At 38.0% G+C, this 23,556-nt stretch overlaps 2 protein-coding genes and 1 long non-coding RNA gene across 5 annotated transcripts; all 3 read right to left on the minus strand.

The window, feature by feature from the left end:
• Positions 1 to 65: 65 nt before the first annotated feature.
• On the minus strand, positions 66 to 3,952 carry LOC130689137 (myelin expression factor 2-like). Its single transcript, XM_057512161.1, has 10 exons — positions 3,798 to 3,952; positions 3,233 to 3,549; positions 2,993 to 3,147; positions 2,555 to 2,839; positions 2,065 to 2,211; positions 1,672 to 1,843; positions 930 to 1,513; positions 767 to 814; positions 323 to 410; positions 66 to 241 (listed from the first exon to the last, which is right to left on the minus strand). The coding sequence occupies exons 1-10, from the start codon at positions 3,830 to 3,832 to the stop codon at positions 186 to 188; spliced, it is 1,887 nt and encodes a 628-aa protein (XP_057368144.1). The 5' UTR covers positions 3,833 to 3,952; the 3' UTR covers positions 66 to 185.
• An 11,536-nt stretch (positions 3,953 to 15,488) lies between these two features.
• Positions 15,489 to 15,910, minus strand: LOC130689172 (uncharacterized). The gene is made up of 2 exons (XR_009000659.1): positions 15,875 to 15,910; positions 15,489 to 15,805 (listed from the first exon to the last, which is right to left on the minus strand). It is a non-coding gene; the product is annotated as an uncharacterized LOC130689172 (long non-coding RNA).
• A 23-nt stretch (positions 15,911 to 15,933) lies between these two features.
• Positions 15,934 to 17,106, minus strand: LOC130689161 (uncharacterized). 3 transcript variants are annotated; one of them, XM_057512190.1, is made up of 4 exons: positions 16,951 to 17,106; positions 16,681 to 16,893; positions 16,411 to 16,612; positions 15,934 to 16,352 (listed from the first exon to the last, which is right to left on the minus strand). In XM_057512190.1, the coding sequence occupies exons 2-4, from the start codon at positions 16,762 to 16,764 to the stop codon at positions 16,246 to 16,248; spliced, it is 393 nt and encodes a 130-aa protein (XP_057368173.1). In that variant the 5' UTR covers positions 16,765 to 16,893; positions 16,951 to 17,106; the 3' UTR covers positions 15,934 to 16,245. The 3 variants fall into 3 exon arrangements, with proteins under 3 accessions (XP_057368173.1, XP_057368171.1, XP_057368172.1); XM_057512188.1 differs by having other exon boundaries at positions 16,681 to 16,898; XM_057512189.1 differs by having other exon boundaries at positions 16,681 to 16,863; positions 16,927 to 17,106.
• Positions 17,107 to 23,556: the final 6,450 nt, after the last annotated feature.

Consider the following 23,556-nt stretch of genomic DNA (forward strand, 5'->3'; position numbering starts at 1 on the left):
AACAAACGATGGGGATCTTCGTGAAGAAAAAAAAAAGAAGCAAATAGGCGAAAGGGAAAAAAAAATAAGCTGTAGCTAACGTTTATTATGAACCAATTCAGTTGAACGTTCTTAGTCACGGAGAGACTTTTCTACAAAGTCCTTTCCGAAATGTAAAAGGAAAGAGTCGTGGTTTCTTCGGAATTTCAATAAAAATTAACTTCGATAGCGTATCCTTCCATATTCGTTCGATTTAACATGGCTGGTGAGAAATGAAAAATAGTAATAATCAAACGCTATGTCTTTTATAAACAAACAATGTCAAACATGATTTTTCACTAACCGCAAGCCCGTTGTGCATCTCGCTCCGAACTGAATCTCACCAAACCAGTACCTTTCGCACGAATGTCGGCAAAAAGTACATCTCCAACCTAAAACGTACACACAACCAACAGTAAGTACAATGTGCATGCATCAAGTAACTGATTTTTAAATTATTCAAGGGTAAAATCCCTCCCCCCACCTATAAAAATATTGCAAGACCTAAAGTTGATCTAGTTTTGGCGGCCAAAGTTGAATTTTGGCACAAAATTACAATTTGATTTAAGTTCAAACTCAAATGATTTATGTTTAATTAGACTTAGTAGAACAAATCAGGTGAAAATATTTTTTTCCTGTCACGCAACAAAACAGCTTAGACTAGTTTACTCTGGAAATGGCATCGTAGCTAAGAAGTTCTGATGACGTTAAACGTTTACTTAAGTATAAATTCACGAAGCGGACTCACCTCACAGAACTTGTCTCGTAAATCCTGCCATGTGCAGTTAGGTGGCAACTGTTAGGTTCAAGAATGGATAAATTAACTTGATTTGTAAAAAAACAAACAATGGGTACATGTAACAATAGCGATGATAATAAAATAAGTTTTAAAATCAGAATAAATTGCATACGTTTGTTATTATGATGGTATCAGAGGATCTTGATGAACTATCAGAAGGGCCGAGCGGTACGGCCGATGAAACTGATGAACCCATGCTGGGCATCCGCGTTCCAGAACCATATCCAGCAGAAGTTGAAAGATAATCATGCGTTTCACGTAGCAACTGGTTTGTTCCGTTATTTGTATAAAGATCTCTGCGCTCGTAATCAAGGACAGAAGTTTCATATATATCCTTCGTTGCTACACTTTCTGTCCGGTATCCATACGGAGCTGGATTGTATCCTTCAGCGATTCTATTCAACGGCATGGATCCAGAGATTGTTCTGACATTGTAACCCGATTCCAAGTTATTTATCCGATAATCGGCTATTGGTGGATCATGTATAGGACGACTGGACCGAATGCTGTGCAATCCCGCGATTGATTGTTCTGCTTGACTTCCCATAGCTGGGATACCACTCGCGTGACCCAAATTGGTAGTCGATGAAGGAACAAAATCAGCAGAAGTAGTGGCTATTCGATTGCTAAAGCTGCCAAATTCCATGGTAGAACTATGACGGTAAACATCAATAGGACGGTCTTGTAAGCCCCCTCCTGGAAAAAGAATTTTCATGAGAATAGAAATCCAAAAAAAAAACTCCAACCCCCAGTCCCCAAAAATATTTTTATAATAAAACAGAAAAAACATTAATAAAAAAATAATTGAATGGAACAAACAACATAAAAAAAAATTAGAAAATATTGGTATTTACGTGGAACGTCATGCAGAGGATCTCCTCTACTTCCAAGTCCCATTCCAATTGAGCGAAGCCCTTCCGGCAAGGCGCACCGAGATGACCTTGTTTCAGTACGATCTGCATCACGATCCATCCGTACGGTCATTCGTCTGTCGAAAAGCATTTGGTTGTTGAACATGGATATTGCCTAACGATGATAATAGAAATAAAACTTGATGATGAAACTAGTTAAATTTAAAAACAAAGTAAAATAAATTTAAAAAAATATATAATGTAACATGTAAAAAAAAAAGTACATATATATATAAAATCAATAAACAAATAAAAAAAAACTCTAAAATAAAAATATTCCTCCGCAGGATTACAGGTTATCTGTAATTCAGAGATTCGATCATGATTTTATTATACCTGTACAGCCTCAACGGGATGGCTCATTTTCAAAACACCAAATCCACGAGACCTGCCATCTCGATCTTTCACCACCTCAGCGACGACAACTTTCCCGGCCAAACGGAACACTTCACGAAGCTTCGAATCGTCCACCTTATAATCCAACTGTAGGAATGGGAGATACGCAACGCCATGAAGCCCATAAACAAAACGAATGATTTGCATAAAGAAAAAGTATTTCTTAAGCTTCTAGATCAGACAAATCAGCGCCAGACGTCTTAAGCTGCCGTGACCAATCGCCCCATCATATGACTGCTCACGACAGCCGCCGAATTTGATCCAACAACACAAAAATTTGAAGCACCTCAACAACTTAGATAACATGTATCCAAATGAAGCAACTGATCAATCAGATGACGAAGAGTGTCATCTTCCCTCGACAAAATCACCTTACCAGCTGCATCTAGACCTTACAACAACAATCTGCTTCCTTTAGAATGAAACTTACATTAGCAACAAAAATGCGATTGAAGAGGGGACCAGAAATCCCAAGGGAATCGAGAAACTGAGGACTCAATCCGTACGTGTTACTCCAACGAGTCGACGAAGGGGACGCTAATGTTCCAATATTGCTTCCTCGACCACTCCTCATTCCGTCGTAGCTAACATCAGCAACATAATCACGACCAGACGAGTAAGACCGCGGAATATGTCTTTCACTTTCTTGACGACTGCTTATGGATGCGTTTGCACCCCTTAAGTGTCCATATCCATCACCTTCGGTGTCAATATCCTGGTTTCAGCATCCAGGGAAAAAAAGAAGAAAACATAGAAAAAAAACAAACAAACAAAAAAAAAACATATTTCACACACTAGCCCTAGTCACGTTTTCAATGTCTTTGTAAGACAAAATTGACTGAATGGGCAAAGTGTATGGAATCCTCACTTCTTTGACGATAAGACGACGACCTTTTAGCTCATATCGGTTCATTTTATCCAGGGCAATACGAGCATGCTCAATTTTCTCAAATTCGACAATTCCGCATCCTCTGGGCTTACCATGTTCATCTTCAAACAGCTCCACAAACGATACTTCACCAACTATATAACAATCAATATCCTCAACATCCTGATCCGCTAAATAACACAAGCTGTACATAAACTGAAAATCAGCATAAAAATAAACCTTCGTTTCGAAAAAGATCCTTGAGGTCCTGCCATCTGTATTCATAAGGGATATTTGAAATGTGAACACGGCACTCAGGACGGCTTCTTGGTCTGTAGATACTTCCTTTAAATGCAGACCGATCACCACCTCTTGATCTTTCTCCTCTTCTATGATGCTCCCTAACAGATTGACGATCCCTGCTTTTTTCCTGTTCTCTGTCTTGAGATTTCTTTTTTCCACTCGATTTTTCTATTTGTGTTGGCCGATCAGAAGAAGCTTCATTTTTTTTCGGTGCTGATGTCATGTCTTCCCCTGCTTTAGGCACACCACACGATCTGGTCAATTAGACCAGGTATTAGAAAATCATTGAAACCAAATACACACAATTACATGGGTACTGATATACAAAATATACTGTAAAATTTAAATAGAAACTACAGTTATCAGGCTAGAAATTTAGTAGTAGGAAGAGTAAAGAGAAAATAAAAAAATAGGTTGTTGGTAATGTAAGAGAAACCATGTTGATTATCATTACACAGCATGGTATTCATAACTATAGATAAGATCTGAAATCAGTGAGAACCTCTCGTTTTCCTTGGAGTTAGCCGTACTATCCATTCCAGAAACTGTTATGAAATAAAAGCTATAACTTCAGTTCTCCGGTTTAGTTCACTTTTCAAGTTGGAATTACTTCGTTGTTTCGTCTGCTTGTCTTTGTCACTTCTAAGCAGTCACCAATTTTAAAGGACAACGGCCGGCCAACTACCTTTTTTTTTCCCTATTTTTTTTTTTTTTTTTTTTGCAACAGCCCAACAGAGGAAAAGAGGGACGTGGAAACTGTAAAATAGTTGCTACGGTGAGAGCGTCCCCGGTTTTGATACGTGGCAATCTAAGAAAGGTCACGTGACTCTGCTTGACCTATTAGAGCCACTGTGACTGCTTTGCCTTTTGAAAGGCAATTTCACTGGTAGGTCAACCGGGCGTCTTTTTGTTTTTAACAGGTGCCAAATAAAGCGCCATTCTGAAAGCTGATTATGAACCGAAAAGAGTTTTACTGAAAACTAGGTCCAGCCTGTAGACTACCGCTGGAAAATTCCCCACACCGATCGTCCCCAGTCGTCCTTTTTGCGGAGAAGGCGTGTGATGTCCCCGATCTCGTGTTGAAAAGCGCCGAGCAAATAACACTGGTACATGTATATGGAAGCTGATGACTGACGAGAAAGTAATATTTAGGGCTCTACCCGAGTTGGTTGAATTTGGTGGAAAAGAAGAATTACCAGGGACCCGATTTACCACGCCAATAACAATCCTCTTTTTTGGGGCAAAATAAACCTACGAGATGGCACTAGTTGAGTGCACCTCATACGGTTTAAAGAATTCACTACCTTACTCGCTCGAATGGTTTTGCTACTCATGAAATTGTCCTCAGAGACGAGTTAATTACCCGAAATTGAACTTGCTATGAAAAACAAAGTTCACAGAGAAACAGGTAACGTTTCAGTAGTAGCCGAATATTATGGTTCATATTTGCTCGATCGAATTTTGGAAAAGCATCAAACTCCACTTCGAGGAGACGACTAGGGTAAATACATTTAGGCGAATAGCGTAAAAAATAATGCCATTTTCTCATTAACCTAAAAAATTTGAGCCCACCAGTTGTTGTCGGTCGATTGGTTTAGTTAGTGGACGGTGAAAAAAAATTTTGATGCGTTAACTAAATGGTCCCACAAAAAGAAATTTAAAAAAGATAATTTGAATACGTACTTATGTGTGGGTGTTTGAGCAAAAGTTGTTATCAGTGAGGAATAGCACCGTTTCGATTAAAGGAAATCGAAAGGATTTGAATAGGATTCTGCTCCGTGTCAACTGAGTATTTATTTGGGCCTCTCGATAGGTCTTTCTGTTTTAAGAATTAGATCCATAATACAATGGTTCTCCTGTTTCTGTCCCGCGACCTACCCAGGTTTCAGCCGACTCTATGAAACCCTAATCCAGTATCAACTATTCGGGCGAAAACCTGCTTTACTCCGCTTTAATATTTTACGAATTGGACCATGCAAAAATTGATCTTCTTGATTCTAATCCACAGTATTAGTTCCTGGCCTCTTTGAGATTCAATTTTTGGAAACAATAGAAATAACCGCTGACGTTTCATCCGGTGTTTTAGGTCTGAAAATTACCCGGATTTGTTTTGGTGCGTTTGTACGTTAGATACCTAAACTTAACCCGCAGAGCTAACTTTGCCCCAATTGCGTTAACCGATAATCCGACGAACACTTTTGCTTGGGAAATATTGGAAAGTAAGGGGAGGGTTACGTAGCGCCATAACATGTGAAATACCGTACCATACCAGCGTGCTAGCTGAGGCTAGGCTGGGAATAACCTAATTTTCGGTGGAAGGTCCCTCTTTGTAAAATTGGTCATTTAAGTCGCCGTTTTTCAACATGACAATTAGTAAACCTGGGTTCCCCAACAAAACCGGCCCAATATATAGCTCGGAAAATAGTCTATCTAAACCATGGCCTACTATAATAACGGCCTATCAGCGCGCAATACCTCCAGCGCCTAAAACTTAAATTACCAGAGGGGTATAATACCCCAAATCGAATTCCACTTGCCGCAGCTACATTCCACCCATTCCGATTTCCTTGGCTTCTGCCACTGATTGGCAAAGGGGGCGATATACTTCCAACTAGATACCAAAGCCAGCATGAATAGAACGGTCTAGTGGACAAGACTTTCTATTGATATGCGGGAGGCCCGAGTTCGAAACTATTCTCAGGTATTTTTTTTTTCCTTTCCTACCGTAAGCTGGCCACGCGCGGCGCTAGGTTCCACTTTCCACTGTTTTTTCCACACATTTCAATTCTGCATTAGTTACCAAACAGTGGAAAGTGGAGCTCGGTTTGGGGTATTACGCCCCTCTGGCAATGCAGTTTTAGGCGCTGGAGGTATTGCGCGCTGACAGGCCGTTATTATAGTAGGCCATGATCTAAACGATCAAAAATCAGGCTGGTCGCGAGGCAATATGTACTACTTAGTACATAATCGCGCCTGCAGTTTTCTTTATGGGGAAAGTGTATGTTTTCACCCCTAGGGCTTTGATTTGGTTGCTTTAATGGCTAAACCGTTAAAGTTAAACCAGTTAAACAAAAATGCGTGTAGCGCATGTCTTAATTTTTTCACAGCGAATATTATGAATTAGGTTTATATAAATTTATATTTATAATATTATGATAATGTACATAAATGTTACAATATAATAAATACACATATATACAGTATATTACAATTATATATATATATTTATACATACGTACAATTATATTTATATATTTATACATACATACAATTACAATATATATATTACTATTATATATATGTACAATAGTTATGGTAATTGAAATAAACGAATATAAGAGAAACAATTTTTTTATTACTTGTCAGCAAAATTAATTATGATATTCGCTGATTTAATATATAAATAATATAAATATAATATAAATCGATAGCCCTTGGTAAGGGCTATCCATTTTTAGATAATTGTAATCAATATTTTCAAATCGAAAAAATCTTAAACGCAAAATGCGTTTTTGTTGTTTTTCGATCTAAGGTTCTAATGGACGCAACCGATAAAACAAAAAAATTGATGTTACACTTGAACTTTTTCGTTTTCCGAAAATTTAACATAAGTAGATAGCTCTTGATAAGAGCTATCGATTGATGCAAAATTTGTCAATTTTAACTGTTTATTTTCTTCATAAATAATTATTAAAGGATTTCATGATTTTAGAAAGGGGAGGGGGTGTGTAAAAAAGACGAAACTTTGCATTGATTGTTTGATGCTTAATCTTCGTCGAAACAGGAAACCATTATAATATTTTTGTTCCTGGTGATTGAGGAACAAGTTGTTCTAAACGTTTACTTTTAAGATGCTATATTTAACCCCAAAAATTACGTTTGAAAAAGTGGTTTTTGATAAACCATTATGGCGGCCATTTTTTTACCGCGCCAAGTTCAAATTTTAAAAAGTGTATATAAGTGTAAAAAATTTTAATTATACATATTTACATTTTGTTTGTGTCTAGAAAATTTCAGCATTCCGTCTTATATTAAAAATTAACTAGATAATTTAAATAAATTTATTTCATGGGTTCTCATTTAATTTACAATTTTAGGTGTCTTTTTTCACACCGCATGGAAAACCACGTTTTATCGCGACTTCCGCGTGGAAAAGCTCCAAGCAGACAATATTAAAAAAAAACAATTGACTAACGCCCTGCGCGTTTATCATTTACCCCATAAGAAAAAGTGCATCTGCAACTATGTACTACTTAGTACATATGTAGTGAGACCATGTTGTCAAAAATCGGCTATTGCTGGCGACCATCAGCGGGTAAACGGGGTCAGATCAAACCGTGACTGTACGCTAAAGTTATTTGGTTGGTTCTCATTCCAGGAAACAAAAACGAAAACATAGAATGGAGTAAAACATTTTTTTGTAGTATTGAAGTTATCATGAATTGTTAACTGTTTCCTAATCTTTATTTTTAAAGCTCAGAGGGCACCTTAGCCGTGGGGGAGAAGGGCAGCCGGGCATTTGACCCACCCATAAAGTTTTTGCCCCACCCGGGATTTTGGTTTCGCACCACATAATAATAATTTCCACTTTTCTGAAACAATCCATACTGCGAGATTTTTTAATAAAATAAAAAAGTTGTCACGGGTCTGTAATTGATTAATTGATCTGGTCGAATCCAGATGTCCTTTAATAAAATACAAAGTAATTACTCCATTTAAAGAATAGACTTCTTTTTTTTTGCCGCACCCGGACATAAGAGAACTCTGTGCCTTTGGTGGACGCAGCACCAAGCAATAAGGCTTGATGCATGACGTGCAATATCCAGAATAGTAGATCCTATATCCAAAATGGTAGGGTACTATTTAAGTCATTTTTCGATGTAATCGGAGAAAATGTTCAGTCATTCCTTTGTCTTCGACTGGCCCCCTACCAAAATTGATATAATTTGATTCCTAGCAACGTTCTTTAAGAGCTGTTGAATTCTTCATTAAAAATCCATCCATTCCAATTAAAAATATGCATCTTACTCACGATATCGTTTCCCAATGTTTGCGTTATCTACCATGGCGATTATTCAGAATAGCACACAAAATTTTACAAATTATACACTTTGTAAAGAATTTATCAATAATGGTTCAATGGTAAGATGCATTAAGTCGTAGGGCCATGCTTACATGTCAATAGGCAGCAAATAAAATTTTTCTTATTATGGCCTATCGATTGCTTTAAAACTTTAAGATTTAGATCATAGTTCAAAATTATAAATGATAACAATTTCGTAATTTTATCAGGCAGGGGGAGAGCGGGCAGACGAACTTAGCCAATACACACTGAATGTGTAGCTCATCATTTGTCTGCTTTGCTCCAAATTAAATTTTGCTATAGTTTTCTCGACCTCTCATCCCGAAAAACATGAAGGTACAACAGAAAAACGTTCGTAAACACATTTTTGCTTCGTAAATTTGAAAATGCAAATTGACCAATGGTTACAAAGAACAATGCCGGCCCTTTTCTTAATGTGCCATTTCGACCTCCTACTTAGTATGCTACAAATCTATATTAAACTTACCACACGTAATATTTTAAAAATTGCTAGCGCGATACTGGAAGACAATAACCTATTGAATGTTTATCCAACACAGGAAAACGCGAGTACAGTCTCATGAAAACGTTGATGTCGGCTCTGGTGTTGGCACATTTTGATGACGCCTTGCGGGTCAAGATCACGGCTGATGTGAGTTTACCGGACACGGAAGCTTTTTGAATGTCGTAAGTCGAGGGCGAAGGGCATAGACAAGTTCTTTTATAGGTAGAAGGCACATGGAGCCCAAGTGTAAGTATGTACAGTAACCGCCCTTAGTGTCCGAACACCTACCGCTTTCAGAGCTTTAACACGGGTTCTTACGGCGGCGGGTGTCGTACACGGGCGGATAAAGGGGTAAAATAATTGGCGCATGTTAATACAAATTTTATACATTATTTATCTAAGAATAGGGTTCTATTGTACTATTGTTTTTAAATTTTTTTATCACCAATGGTTGTTGAGTAGAATGCTAGTGAACAAGCATCCGAACACCGCGTTCAGCAATATGGTAGCTTATGGAATAACCATACTATTTAAAAAATTAATTACTAATGCAAGGAATTTTTTTAAAACTTGGTTTCCAAACTATTCGATGGAACACTGTTTAAATATTTCCCCCTCATAAGTAATTTCAATTAAATCAGCGTATTTTTGATATTTTTTCGTTAGTATACCACTTCCCCTAAGACTTAACTTAGTAATTGGTTTTAGCACAGAAAGAATTGCGTTAAAAACAAATTTACTACTATCTTTCATATCACTCCCATCTAGCAATTTAACTTTGAACAATAAAATAAAATAAAATTTACAGCTGGTTCCTATAATGGATGTTTGCCAGAATAATACCTAGCTATTCAAAGTCAAATTTCCAATACTATAACAGATGCACTGGGTTTAAGAAGCGTCCCCTAGGTTTGGCATGGCCAATAAGTTGTGGATCGCTGGGTCGGATCTTAGGACCTTCAAATGGTTGACACCATACGTAAACGTCTATGCTTATCCAAGTACATGATCGACGCCTTACCTCTTTCAACAGAGAATGTTCTAATTGCTTGAAGGAAGTCCCGTGTGTGCAGGTTCTGTAATTTCCAAATGGACGGCCGTAGGTACTGCGCAGGTTTATAGGCGATAGTATATCGTTGAGTGGCATAGTTTTGGTCCGCAATGATAGTTTTAACACTACCCTTGTTTTTTCGAAGTGGGATAATCTCTTCGTGATTTGAAATAAACCAACTATTCTATCGTTGCTATCTGCTCGGCCGCGACAATTTTTATTTTACTACAGAAGGAATTTTTCAATTAATCCCTAATAATAGCGCTAGAATAACGTTTGCCTAGCTTCATAGCATATTATAATCATTTTCTAGTGTAAATTCATGTTTTCCGCGTTTTCAGATAAGCTTTTTTTTAGAGTTACTTCTCTGTGTAGAGATATCCATCGCAAATTCCTTAATGTGATGGGTCTGGCTGGCGTAATCAATCTCTGATCGCATTAGCAACGATGGAACAAGGCCTATCGCATTGTCCATATGGTTAGTTTCAGTTCAATATTACCCACCTCTCTGGGGGTACCCCCTACCGCGATGACGACCTTGTCCATGCTTAGAAAGAGGTGGACAAGTTTCGGTTTTCGCAGACGGAGCAGTTCTCCATCCAATACATGAAATTTAGCTGCTTCGCAGGTGTGATACACCGAATATGAATTCGGTGTTCATCGAATACTTTTTCGTTTAAATTCTTTTCCTACCGACCATAGTTAACCACGCCTTCAATTCCTTCCAGGAATCTTCCCATGCGAGAGTCACCAGGTAGTATTTGAAGGCGCCACTGATAGCATCTTCACTATAGCGGGAATCTGACCGAAGGGAGAGCTAATAGTACAGTTCTGCCATTCAGTTTACAGGATTACTTCTTCGAGGCGGCAGTTGGTCAGCTTTTCCATCGTGGTCCGTGAAATCCCAATTAAATTATTATTATAGGACAAAAAAAAAAAAAAACACTTGAAAGTTTTCTTGGCTATTGGAGAGGCGGCAGAGATGTGGGTATCAACTTCCCTAATATTTCCACTACCGTTTTGTTGTAACATTCCGTGAGGAAGTTGTTTTGGGGATGGAAAGCTGTGATTCCTAGCTGTTTAATTTACAGCCTGTTACACAATGAGGAAAAGAGTTCGGAGGTGAAATTCGATCCGCCATCGGTAATGATAGCTTTTGGGGATGCGTGGACTAGAGTATTCTTATCACTTTGGGCTTTGCTTGTTGTCAGGACAGCCAGATCCGAAAAGAATCACTTACACCCATTTCGTGAAGTAGTCAGTGATGATGAGGACGTGGTTATTTCTTTTCAGGAAGCGCGGTTGGATAGGTCCCGGGACTTAGACCAAGTAGGGGAGACTGGGGTGAGCCGGGACAGTGGGTGAAGCGGGACAGCTGGAGGAAAAATGGTAAACATTGATTTAAAATTTCAAAAAAATTATATATTATTGGTGTAGATGTTTCCTATTTAGGGTAAAAGTTTTAAACGAATAAGTAAATAAATACAAAAGTTATTAAGAAAATTAAAAAAACGGTATTTTTTTCCTTAAATTTTTCGCCGCCATTTAGCGTTTTTCTTTGCAATACTACAAATAGTTAATATTTTATACATACAAGCATGTTGTTTATCCATTTCTCTATCGTTTGCAAAAAAAAATTATTTTAGGACCATTATTTTGGGGCTAAATTGTATTTTTACCAAAAGACTTTTTTGGGGGCTGGTTGGGACAGCAGATGTGCCTGAAATGGGACAGTAGTGGGTGGGGTTAAGGGCAGAGCTACAAAAATAGTACTATACTAATTAGTAAAAAAATTACCTATTATTAAATTTATTTCACCCAACACCACAGGCTCCTCCCTCAAATTTTTCAGAACTTTAAAATTCTGTAGACGGTACATAATTTCTTCTAAAATTCTGAAAAAATTCATGGATGTAAAGGAAGAGGAGGGCAATATATTGAGCCAATCAAAAAGAAAATTGAGTAATTTGTGTCGAAGATATGAACGAAAAACAAAACGTGTCCCAACACACCCCAGTCTCCCCTACATCGAAGGGTTTTAACGTTAGGACTAACGGTTTAGGAAGACCCGGAGGTTGGATCGTTGTTGGAGGACACAGAGTTCGCAGGCTGGGCAATTTTTTTTTTCGTCGAAGAGCATTGTCGGCCAGTAACACTTATCCCGCAACTATAGAACTGTTCATTGGTAAACTAACTTGACAGATAGTGGAGACGTGGTACTCCTGCAGCAGCGATTTCCTTAGGCTAAAGAGGACTATCACTTATTTTTGTGCAAAGCGTCACTTGTTCTTCGACTTGTCGATGAGGAGGTCATCTTGTTTTTCGCTGAGCATAATGTCGTTATTTTCTAAAATGGCTTGACGCGAGTTAATGAGGAGTCACGACAGAAAAGCTGCATTTACGTTAACTCCGCCAGAGGATGCTTGATGCAGTAGGTTAGCCAACATCTCCCGAGCCTACCGGTTTCGTCCTTGAACGTTTGTAACCATTGCTACCTGCGGGTGTCACTGACTTTAACGAAGAGCTTCTCTTGTAAATAGTAGCAGAACCTTTTTATTTCAAAACTTACAGCCGCTGCTTCCTTTTCGATACTAGAGTGTTTTAGTTCAACTCTGTTCAAATGGGATACTACATTAGGCATTTGCTGAGAAATAAAAAAAAAATTTCTTCTATTATGCCCCTTACTATCTTATGCTGTACCCCTGCCTTTGCTTGCATTAACAGTGAGTGGGCTATGCCGGAGAATCCTTTGATGAACCGACGGTAAATTGATGCCAGCCCCAAGAAGGACTACATTTCCTTGACGGTTCGTGGTTTCCTTTAGTTCGCTAAGGTATCGATTTGGCTGGATCCAGTCCGTCCCCATCAGCGGAAATGACATGAACAAGGTATGGTACCCACATTGCCAGGAATTTATATTTCGTGAGTTTTACGCTGAGGTTCGCGTTTTTTAACAATGCGAAGGCCTTACCTACATTCTTCATGTGTTCTTCGTTGGCTTTCGAAAAGATGATTATGTCATCGAGGTAGAGCAAGGAGATCGATTTCTTAACTCGAATCGATACCGATTTCTTCTTGCAAGATAAAGTTAATCATTCTTCAGGAGGTCCCTGAGGCGTTAGTAAGCCAGAACGCGAGGTGGTTTTTCTCGCACAAATTGTTTTCCACGAAGACGACAGTTTTTTCTTTGCATGTTTTGTCCCGTTCTATTTGTCAGTAGCCAGTTGGTAAATACTGGGCGGAAAAACACTTCTGTCCGTGTAGCAGATCCAGCACATGGTCGATTCGGGGTAGAGGAAAGAGGTCTTTCTTTGTGACTGCGTTTAGCCTCCTGAAACATATACACAGTCAGTCATTTCCCGCCTTCTTTTTTACTAATACGATTGAGGCGGCCCCGTGATAATGTAATGAACGTATGATATTCTTTGCCAACAATTTCTCGATGATCTTCTTCAAGACGTTTAGGCGGTGTGATGCCTTGTACGGCCTCTGGCTGATGGGCCCTTGTTCCTGTGCATCTTTATGTTGCCTAGGTTACTGGTTAAGAATGCAAAGATGTGTCGATTTTTCAAGAGCACATCACGCAAACTATTCTTGACGTCACCTGTGATATCTGGGAGGAATGCCTCGAGAATGGTGGGTTAGAGTAATAGTAGAGCGTGAGGAGCAAGACATCACACACTTGCATGGCGTCACGAGGTAGCGTGTTCTAGGGTAATGTAGCGAGGAAGGTCGATTGTAAAGTTGGTTTTAGTGACTAAGATGATTCGGAACATTCGGTTTCCAACTTGGTTGAGACAAAGGGATTTAATCGGAGCCCATCGGCTACCTCCCTCGAATGGTACAAATTTACTTCCTGTTGCAGAAACCTGTCGAAACACGCATTGCTGGTGAGGCTTATTCTCGCTTCACCATTCCTATGCTTAAATTAGAAATTTACTATTCTTAGTCTAATTCTCGGACTGCTGGGGTTGTTGGATAGGGGTTGGATAAATTCTGGGGCTTGGGATATCCACCAAGTGGTGCAGCTAGTATAGAGAGGGACAGTGACTGATGTTGGGTGTCAAGCGTGGTGATGCTACATGGTGTTTGGTTACTGATTCGTTGATAAGAGGAGTGGAGAACTGGGGTTACGTGGGGGTAGTTGTCTTGTCCATATTTTAACGGGAATTTATTTTTTGTCTGCTAGGCCATCGGTTTCGGTTAGGCCAAGGACCTGCCTGCTGTTCGTCTCGGGTCGGTCGACCTGTAACAGGATTGTTTTACTAACTATTGCGCCGAGGCGTCGTCCAATATTTCTTTCATGATGTGGGACGTTTGTTCCGGGATCGCTGTAATCGGAGTGGTTGGGACAGTGACTGAAGAGGTAGTCGAGGATTGAGAAGAAGAAGGATCTCCAACGGCGCTTGGGGAGCAGAATCTTCTCTTCTGTACTGAATACGATTGGCGGAGAAAAAGGCCCAGACGAAAAAGGCCCAGACGAAAAAGGCCCGCGAAAAAGGCCCAGACGAAAAAGGCCCATACGAAAAAGGCCCACTTTTTTCAAAATTCAAAAGTGGGCCTTTTTCTCCATTGGACTGGGCCTTTTTCTCCGTTTAATTTCCATGTTCCCACAAACTTTATATTTATTTTCAAAATATATTTCCAACCTCCTATTCCGTGGAAAGTGGAATGTACATAGGTTGCTGAAACCGTTACCTTCTATAAGGTTTGCCGAGATCAAACAATGTTAGCGTATGTACGTTAGTTAATCTTTGATTATTTATTCGTTAGCAATCTGATTTCGGATTACGTTAGTATTTATATATTGCTAATATCCCGTTAAATAAAGTTCATTTTTCACAATTTTTGTTTATTGAACTACTATCGGCTTTTTTTAATATAATACAAGAAATTAATGTTTTTCGCACTTAGCCTTGTTCTGTCCACCCTCTTTGATTATTCCCCCAACCCCCAGTCCATCTCCCTTATAACTTCCCTTTGTCGATACTTATGCCATAGGTAAAGACCACTGATTCCTTGTGAATAAGGAAACTGAATGAGTTCCGCGGGGCTTTTGTGGTTGCTGGGAACAAAAATATATGTTACCACGAAGACTAGTTTATTATTATTAACATTTGATAAATAATGTTTATAGGAATAATAGTACAAACTTGAACTATCGTCTGAAGCAAGGACCAAAACAAAGACTATTGTAATCCAATATTGATTCTAATACCATTTATTCTTTATACATTTTCAATTCTTTTAACAATTACAAAGAGCCCAATAAATATATTAAAATCATAACCTACTGCTATAAATGATTTTGTTCGTTCTTCGTGTCCTGTTTTCACCTTTTGTACATTTTCAAGCAGCTATTGATTACCTAATTACACATGACATACTACATTGAGATATAAGGAAGCTTTACACTTTACGTTAGCAAAGCTACTAATAATGACAAATCAATTTTCTACTACGACGGATTTTTTTTTATGAGAGTCTCTTATTAGTGAAGACACTAAACCTTTTAAATTGAATCTAAGATTTTTTTTCTTCAAATTTTCCACGATCATGGAAGGCATATCAGTGTATTTTTCTAAAAAACTATCACGACATGGCTGCACATGAAAGAACACAAGTTTAGCTGATCCATCAGTCAGTATCAGTTTTTCATGCGATAAATTTGCCTTTTTTCTTTAGTTTATTCACTTTATGTTCTTTCTTTTCAGTTTTCTTTTTCTTAATGTTGGCTTTTCTCCTTTTCTGTTGTTATTCCCTTCTCTTTTCCTTTTCTTCGATTCGTTCAGCGCAATTTTTGTTACTCTCTGATTTGATTTGATCTCGTTCATTATTCGGTTTGGCAAGCAATTCCACATAGTCTTTTACCTATTGCAATACAGAAAGGTTAAAAGTTTTCAAGATCTTACAAATATTTTTGTCAAATTGAAAGTTTACCTGAAAACCTTCAGCTATTTGCAGAGCACCATTTCGCCCCACAGCAATTCAAGTGTTTCTCTTCAATACTTCTTGCATTTTCAACTTCAGCTTGGCCTACCAAGATTTTCATTTTTGGTTTAAGTTTTATTTTCTTTCATTTTAATCGTTGCCACTTCTGGATCTAAAGTGGTCTTATTCAGAATGGGTGAGGAATTAGATAGTTCTCCAAAGTCAAATTTGCCGGAAACTAGGCAGCCTCCACTGTTAAAAATTGGTGTTGCCAGTGTACTTGCTAGTCTTGCTTCAGGAATTTCTGTTTTAACAAACTCTGAAAGACCAGAGGTTGATGACACAGATGCTACCTTGGTGGCTCGAGCATGTTTGGCAATTCAGGACCTCTTCTTCTTACTTTTCCTTTTTAATTTCTTGTTCATTCCCTCTAACTTCCGTTTAAGTTTGATTTTCGTTGTCTTATCAGACAATTCCAGCTTTTTCCCTGAAAATCAATGGAATAAACTGGCCGGTCTTCCTTAAATGTAAATGTTAACACATACCTGTTAAGTGTGAGGTGTTCATTCGGTTTATGTTCTTTATTTTCAGTTTTCTTTTTCTTAGTGTTTGCTTTTCTCGTTTTCTGTTGTTATTCCTTTCTCTTGTCCTATTCTTCGATGCGTTCAGCCAACTTCTTTTACAATTTGATTTGATTTCATCTTGTTTCTTAATAGATTTAGCAAGCAATTCCACATTGTTTTTCACCTATTGCAATACAGAAAAGTTAAATTATTTAAAATCTTAAAAATATGTTTGTCAAATTGAAAGTTTACCTGAAAACCTTCTGCTTTTTGCAGAGCACCTTTTGACGCCTGTTTCTCTTCAATACTTCTCGCATTCAACTTCAGTGTGGCCATCCAAGATTTTCACTTTGGCTTTGAGTTTTTTTTTTATTGTTGCCACTTTTGAATCTAAAGTGGTCTTGTTCAGAATGGGTGAGGGATAAGATAGTTCTCCTAAATCAAATTTGTTGAATACTAGGCAGCCTTCACTGTTGAAAATTTGTGTTAGCAGTGTACTTGTTGGTCTTGGTTCAGGAATACCTGTTTTGACAAACTCTGTCGGATCAGAGGTTGATGACACTGATGCTGCCTCGGTGGCTTGTGCAAGTTTGGCAATTCAGGACCACTTCTTGTTATTTTTCTTTTTTAATTTCTTCTTCTTCAATTTTTCTAACTCCTTTTAAGTTTGGTTTTCATTGTTCTATATAATATATGGTTCTCATTTATATATAAATACTAATATAATTCGAAATTAGATTGCAACCGAATAAATAATCAAAGATTAACTAGCGTACAAACGCTAACATTGTTTGATCTCTGCAAACCTTAAAGAAAATCACGGTTTCAGCAACCTTTGTACATTCCAAGTTCCACGGAATAGGAGGTGGGAAATACAATTTTCGAAACAAACATAAAGTTTGTAAGAAAATGGAAATTGAGCGGAGAAAAAGGCCCAGTCCAATGGAGAAAAAGGCCCACTTTTGAATTTGGAAAAAAGTGGGCCTTTTTCGTATGGGCCTTTTTCGTCTGGGCCTTTTTCGCGGGCCTTTTTCGTCTGGGCCTTTTTCGTCTGGGCCTTTTTCTCCGACCTCCCTGAATACTTCTTTAAGCATAACTACGGCTTTAAGATAAAAAAATTCGCTACAAGCATCACGTAAGGATTTCACGTAGTGAATCTCTTATCGGAGTGGAATTATTGTACAACTTCTCTTATCTGGCTTTGCGCGAATAAACGGGGAACGGCATGATTTGCATGATTTTATCTGGATTTGGTAAGTCTGCGTAAACGCCATGAGTCTACATGATTTTGCGTGAATCCAAAAGCAGGCGTGAGTCTACGTGAAACAGCGTGAATCCACGTTAACATGCATGAATATCAGTGAATTTGAGCCGTCGTGAATTTGTGTGAGTTTACGTGAAACTGCATGAGTCTGCGTGAAACTGCGTTAATCCTTTAAAATAGTCTGTGTCCAACGCAGGGAGTGTGAGATACCCTATTTCGTGAACGTGTTCCTTACTTCCGGTTGCAGATCTCTTATGCAACCTCGAGGCAAGAGACCATACATTTCTCATCTGCGAGTGTTGGGCTGCTATGAGTTCGTTCACGTTCCAGATTCACTAAGACAAAAGTTAAAGCACGGAAGTACTTACTAGTAGGCAGTACTATCAGGAATTCAAACCCTACCGCTTGTGGAATACAGAAAATAGGAAGATTATTAGAAGTCGACATGTGGTTTTCGACGAAGGTTCTACAAGTCATATTCCTATGTAAGATAAGTACCATCAACAGGAACAAGACAACACGAGTTGTCTCAACGATACCAATTGCAAAATTGAATATTATTTCTCAACAAAGTGGCCAAGGAACTAACTCAATGGGTTAAAAGTTAGCGCGAATTCCACTAATCTTTTTCACTTTCCCAGGGAAAACTACAAAAATATTATACGAACTGTTCGAGAACTCCCTAACCACATATCTACAAAATAGCAACTAGCACACATCAGTGTGTAACGACTACTGGGAATTTGGCAATCCATACCAAGAAGTTCGATTCTACAAGATGTTCAGTTCTTGCTGAACAGCCCTTTGGAAGAACTGGGACCTGGTAAAAGAGTTATAGCCCACACAGCACACTGCTGTCCTTTCGATGACCATTTGTGGTCCTCACTGGACCATTAGGACGTCCATAAGACGCGGCGTAATTCTTAAATGACGTGTTTTGGCTGCCTTCTGCACATCTAGATGTCCGGCAGAAGGGAGCCCGATCGTCCGTCTTTCTACTGGACGATTCTATACTAGTAAATTGCAATATTTTCAAACCATACAATAGAAACAAATTTTTTTTTTCAAACATAAAGTTAAAGTCGAAATTAAGTTAGACCCTTGATCCTTCAAAAGTAATTAAACAAATTAGGCTAATTTTTTTTAGATTTTGAAACTTAAGTATGATTTGTAAAATTTTAAGAAAATGAATTATTTGAGATAATATTTTTATGCTAAAAAAATACATTTTTCTAACTCCCTCATTTCAGTGAAATTTACAGTATCAGTTTACTTACCAGTTTAGTAGTAAAGTATAAAGTTTGAACATTCTACGTTTGAATTACATGTATGTCAAAACTGGCAACACAGGATTTGATCAAATGTGGGGCTAAAGACGTCAAGGACAGATATGGTGATTTCGTAGGCAACAAACGTTGCTACCGTACATCTATTTTCGCGCCTATATCAGGCCCGCCCTGGTTGTCCTAGTGGGACGGATTAAGGATGACTTCTGGCTTTCAATTGTTGTGTCAATAGTCTTTTTCATCCAAAAAACTATGTCCCGTGACGGAACGCGATAAGGCAAATAGCCAAGTATTCATTACGTCAGCGTAAAAAATTCTCGCTTATATGCAATGGGTATTTCATCAACTAAGAGAAAGTTATTCACCATTTTTTGTACCATCAACTAGCTACAAGAATCATGTCACGGGTTTCATTTTGTTGCACGCGCAACGGCACAGTAACTAAAGGAAAATAATAGAAGGTGTGGATGCAGCTGTTTTAAAACATTTGGCAACGCGTATCGTTTTCTGTTAGTTCACTAGAAACCGGCAGGGTTCGTACAGAGGGTAATCGTGAAGGCCCAGACCCCATCTTGGAGTAGACAACTACACCCGCAAAAGCAGAGAATAAGAAAGAATAGACAAGTTGTGTTAGATAGTTTTCCCTGTTTAACGATTTGAATTGAGACATTTTGATCGTCTATGCCGATACTGAAGAATTATGTTTCATCTCCCTAAAATTTTAAATATTGGATCACTTATTTCTCGCATTTCCTTAACCCACATATCCTAGGGTTATGCCGCGGGTAGGGACAATGTAAACGGTCTGCCTTGAGGGGGGTCCAATATTTCAAATCTATGGCTTATGTTCAAAACTCGTGAAGGAATTTATATTAAAAATAGCAAAATCAAGAACACTATTTACCCTTCTAACGAGGAAAACCCTATCATTTTACGAACATAATGAGTACAAGAAAAAATTTCAGCGCCAGAATCGATAGGGCTTATCTCACGTGGGCTAAAACACCAAAAATTGCAGTGGATGATTCTATTCTTCCAGTGGGTTCTGTATATAAATATTACATTTTAAATTATATTACCGGAACATACGCCAAAATCTTCTTGCGATGTGTAATGTCGCAAAATTTTTTGAACAGCTGGAGAAGTGCTAAACTTTGGAAATGTTATTATTGTAACGAAGCCAAATACACATCTTCAACATATATTTCTTCTCGATGTCTTTATTACTCATCAAGGGTGAACATATTAATTGCACCGCAACATACGCATACGCTCTTTTTTTTTCTATGAAATAAAAAAAAGCTTACCCCACCCGTAAGAGATAAGATCGTCTTTGCGTTAATATATGTATGTATCTATCGTTTGATGCAATACCTTTTGTTGCTAAGGTCGTTTACCTTACCCCTTTGGTAATCATTGCGTCTTTAATTCTAAACGAATCATTACCGAACGAAGACTAAGCAATTCTTGTTACAGCTTGCACGAAAGAATCTGGAACGTGGGCGATATTGGAAAGTTAATAATGTTATTATGCACAACGGTAGTGCTTGTTTTCTCTGCATAACCTCAAGAAGAGGATCATTGATTAGTTGCTGCCTAAAGTACAATTTTCAAAGCCGCTAACTATTCTGCGTGAATTAAAAATAATGGCAAACAACGTTTCGATTAAGACAGTCACAATATCAAATGCTGTATATTTAATTTTTAAGAAAGGCGGTTGAATTTTGTTTATGTTCTTTGTAAGTTATAATTAAGAATTATACTTTTTGTCAGAAAGCCCACTGAGAGGACTAGCAGGCATCGTAAACAAGGGGAACTGAACAGGTGGCGTTCGTAGCGGATTTTCCGGGTACCAAAAAAGAAAACGGGTACATTTGGATTCTCTGGCGTGTGGGTACCTCTCCTGTTAGACCGTGGTCATACTCTGGCGCAGTAGTGTGTTCCGCAATGCCAAGTTCGAGAATCTTCCCCACAGCCTGCAAATCTAGATGATTTAAGTGCTTCTTCCGTTACAGTTTATTGTCCATAGATAACACAAAGCACCTCGGTAGAGCATTTTTAAAAATCTATTTGACGACCAATTTGTGTAGCAACTTTAGGACCTGAAACTTAAACAACTGAATATACCACTTGATTTATGACAAATTATAAGGGTACCTCCATATTCTTTGTCGTGTTCCTTCCTTGGTATGACTTCACGTACGCACTCTCGAGAAGTTATTCTACCACTGCTGCTCTCCTCTTCAACCACTATACATGCATATAATATTCCTTGCAGTGTGCTCTTTGTGAAAATTGGATAACTTTATTTTCTTTAGGAAAACAAAAATAACCAAAAATGAATACCAAAAAGATAATTTTCAGTCATTAAGTACCTTCACATGAACCTGTCAAGTAGGAATCACTCCAGTAGAGATATAGGGGCAGGAACTAAGGACAGCTAGGGACAGGATAAAGTTGTTTTCTGATAAGGCTGTTGTAGCAATAACCTTGTTAGTCATCAGGAGAGGGGCTTCAAATCGGGGTTTCCAAAGGATTCCGTAAATGTAGAACATTTTTAGGGACAAGAGATCAAATTCACAACAATTTTTCGGATTTTCAATTGCCAAATCACACTAAAGCAGATCAGCGCACAGTGCCTGTCGCAAAAAAGTCCTGAACTACGAAATCATTTATCTAAATTGTGTGATATAAATGAACATTGCATTTTCAGTGAACTACAGGGAGTTCATGTGGTAGGAGGTTTGGTGCCTGATCTTACGCAAAATATGCTTGAAGAAGTATTTCCTTTAACACTTTCCCTGCTTTTACGATACTTCATAATTGATTTTAAAAAATTAGATTATCTGAGCTAAATTATACTTTTCAAAACTTTGATAATGGACGTCAGAAGTTACTGACAAGCTTTCACCTATCACCCTTAATCACGTAAACAAAAGCAAAATTAAGGGTTCTGCAACGAAAAAATAATTATTGGCTGTTATTTGTAGGGTCAAAAGTACCGCATTCAGATTGTTGTTGGAAATTTTCGCCGTTCTTCTTAAAATTTGTCGTTTACCGTTTAAACATTCATCACATACTTCGAAATTCTTTTGTTCGAAGGTCTAATTAGCCAGTTGTGTTTTCTTTTAAAACAGGTTTTAATAAAGGAATTACCCCCAAAATGCATTATATGGTTATTTATTACGCCGACCAAATAAAATATGTTTTTAGGACTTCGTGGTGCTCATCGGTGTATACGGAATGAGGATAAACACGCGTATTTTGATTCTCTGGATCCTTGGTTTTTGTTATCAGATTTTTTGCCGAGTATGATTCACTAGGCAACAGTTTCTGGAGTTTGAATGTAAGTTTTCAAAATCTAAAAACATTGAATAAATTTGATCATCTAATGTACAGTAGCCGACTTGCAGGACAAGGCAGAACAGGCTCCGACTTCTACAATTTTGATCAACGATCCCGTTTATTTAAACCCCTAAAATCGGTTATCATTAGTCCGTCCAATTCTGACGGACCAATTCCGTTCAAATCTGCTACACGTGCAGCTCATTTTTGTGAAATTGTTGTAATTTTTACTCATACTACTATTTTTTTGTGCAAAATATTACGATCAAAGAGATATGACTTTCATTATCAAGTATATCAAGGTTTTTCCCAGAAATGATGGTTCAACTCATTTTGTCGCCGACATCTTGATTTTCATTTCCATTCTTTACATGCTCCCCGATTTGTTAATCCTTTAGAAACCATACCTACGTTGATGTTTCAATTTAAACCAACCAATCCGACAGAGTCCTCCAGTGATTTTATCGTCATGTCATCCTCATTCTAACATCCAACAGATACCTTCCATTTCTGATCGGTAAGCTACTTGCTATGTTTGTTGGCACATAAATGATTGAATCATACTTATATTTTATTCCAGTTGTTGCTTACTATGCCGTTGACAATCTTACTTCCTACTTGACTTTGCTTCTAATACTTTCGTCCATTCATAGCCACAGACAGTCATTGTCAGTTGGAGCATTCAAGACAGCAAGAGTCTTCGAGTGAGGTTATGGGGCAATCAAATAATTTGTGTATTGTGTTGAATTTTTTAATCATTCAAAATAGCAAGAGTCCTGGAGTAAGCTAACGTTACCTAATTTAACCTAATCAATCCAATCTAAATCGGAAAAATATTGGGTTTGATTTGGAATTGATTGGATTTGCAGATTGGATTTGCCAAAATCCAATACACTGATTACTTCAAAGAGCCCCAATCGTAAACGAAAACGGCGAATTTGATCTCAATTTTAGTCCATGAGAACAATGGAACCTTAATCAAAGCAGATTCCTAGCCTTTGCCTCAATGACAAGGGATATCGTGGAAATTCCATGTTCTTCCGCTATTAGTGAGCGTGCATTTAGCACGGCAGCTGACATTTCATCGGCAAAACGTAACAAGGCAAAATCAAAATTATTTGACATGCTTGTGTTCATAAAACGAAATGCTTATTTTTTGGAAATTGTTAATAGCAAAGAGAGAGAAAAACAAATAAATCGGATTTGATTAAAATTTGATTTGAATTTGAAAAC

Source organism: Daphnia carinata, chromosome 9, assembly GCF_022539665.2.
Source record: "Daphnia carinata strain CSIRO-1 chromosome 9, CSIRO_AGI_Dcar_HiC_V3, whole genome shotgun sequence".
In the NCBI taxonomy this organism is placed as follows: domain Eukaryota; kingdom Metazoa; phylum Arthropoda; class Branchiopoda; order Diplostraca; family Daphniidae; genus Daphnia; species Daphnia carinata.

What these genes read in the sequence shown, in the direction of transcription:
- LOC130689161 (XM_057512190.1), bottom strand. Translation starts at nt 16,764, where the DNA reads ATGGCCACACTGAAGTTGAATGCGAGAAGTATTGAAGAGAAACAGGCG. An exon ending in AAAAAGCAGAAGGTTTTCAG is followed by an intron (nt 16,613 to 16,680) that starts GTAAACTTTCAA and finishes GTATTGCAATAG; the next exon opens with GTGAAAAACAATGTGGAATT. An exon ending in GAACACCTCACACTTAACAG is followed by an intron (nt 16,353 to 16,410) that starts GTATGTGTTAAC and finishes ATTGATTTTCAG; the next exon opens with GGAAAAAGCTGGAATTGTCT.
- LOC130689137 (XM_057512161.1), bottom strand. Translation starts at nt 3,832, where the DNA reads ATGGATAGTACGGCTAACTCCAAGGAAAACGAGAG. An exon ending in GGATCTTTTTCGAAACGAAG is followed by an intron (nt 3,148 to 3,232) that starts GTTTATTTTTAT and finishes ATTGTTATATAG; the next exon opens with TTGGTGAAGTATCGTTTGTG. An exon ending in ATCGCATTTTTGTTGCTAAT is followed by an intron (nt 2,212 to 2,554) that starts GTAAGTTTCATT and finishes CCATTCCTACAG; the next exon opens with TTGGATTATAAGGTGGACGA.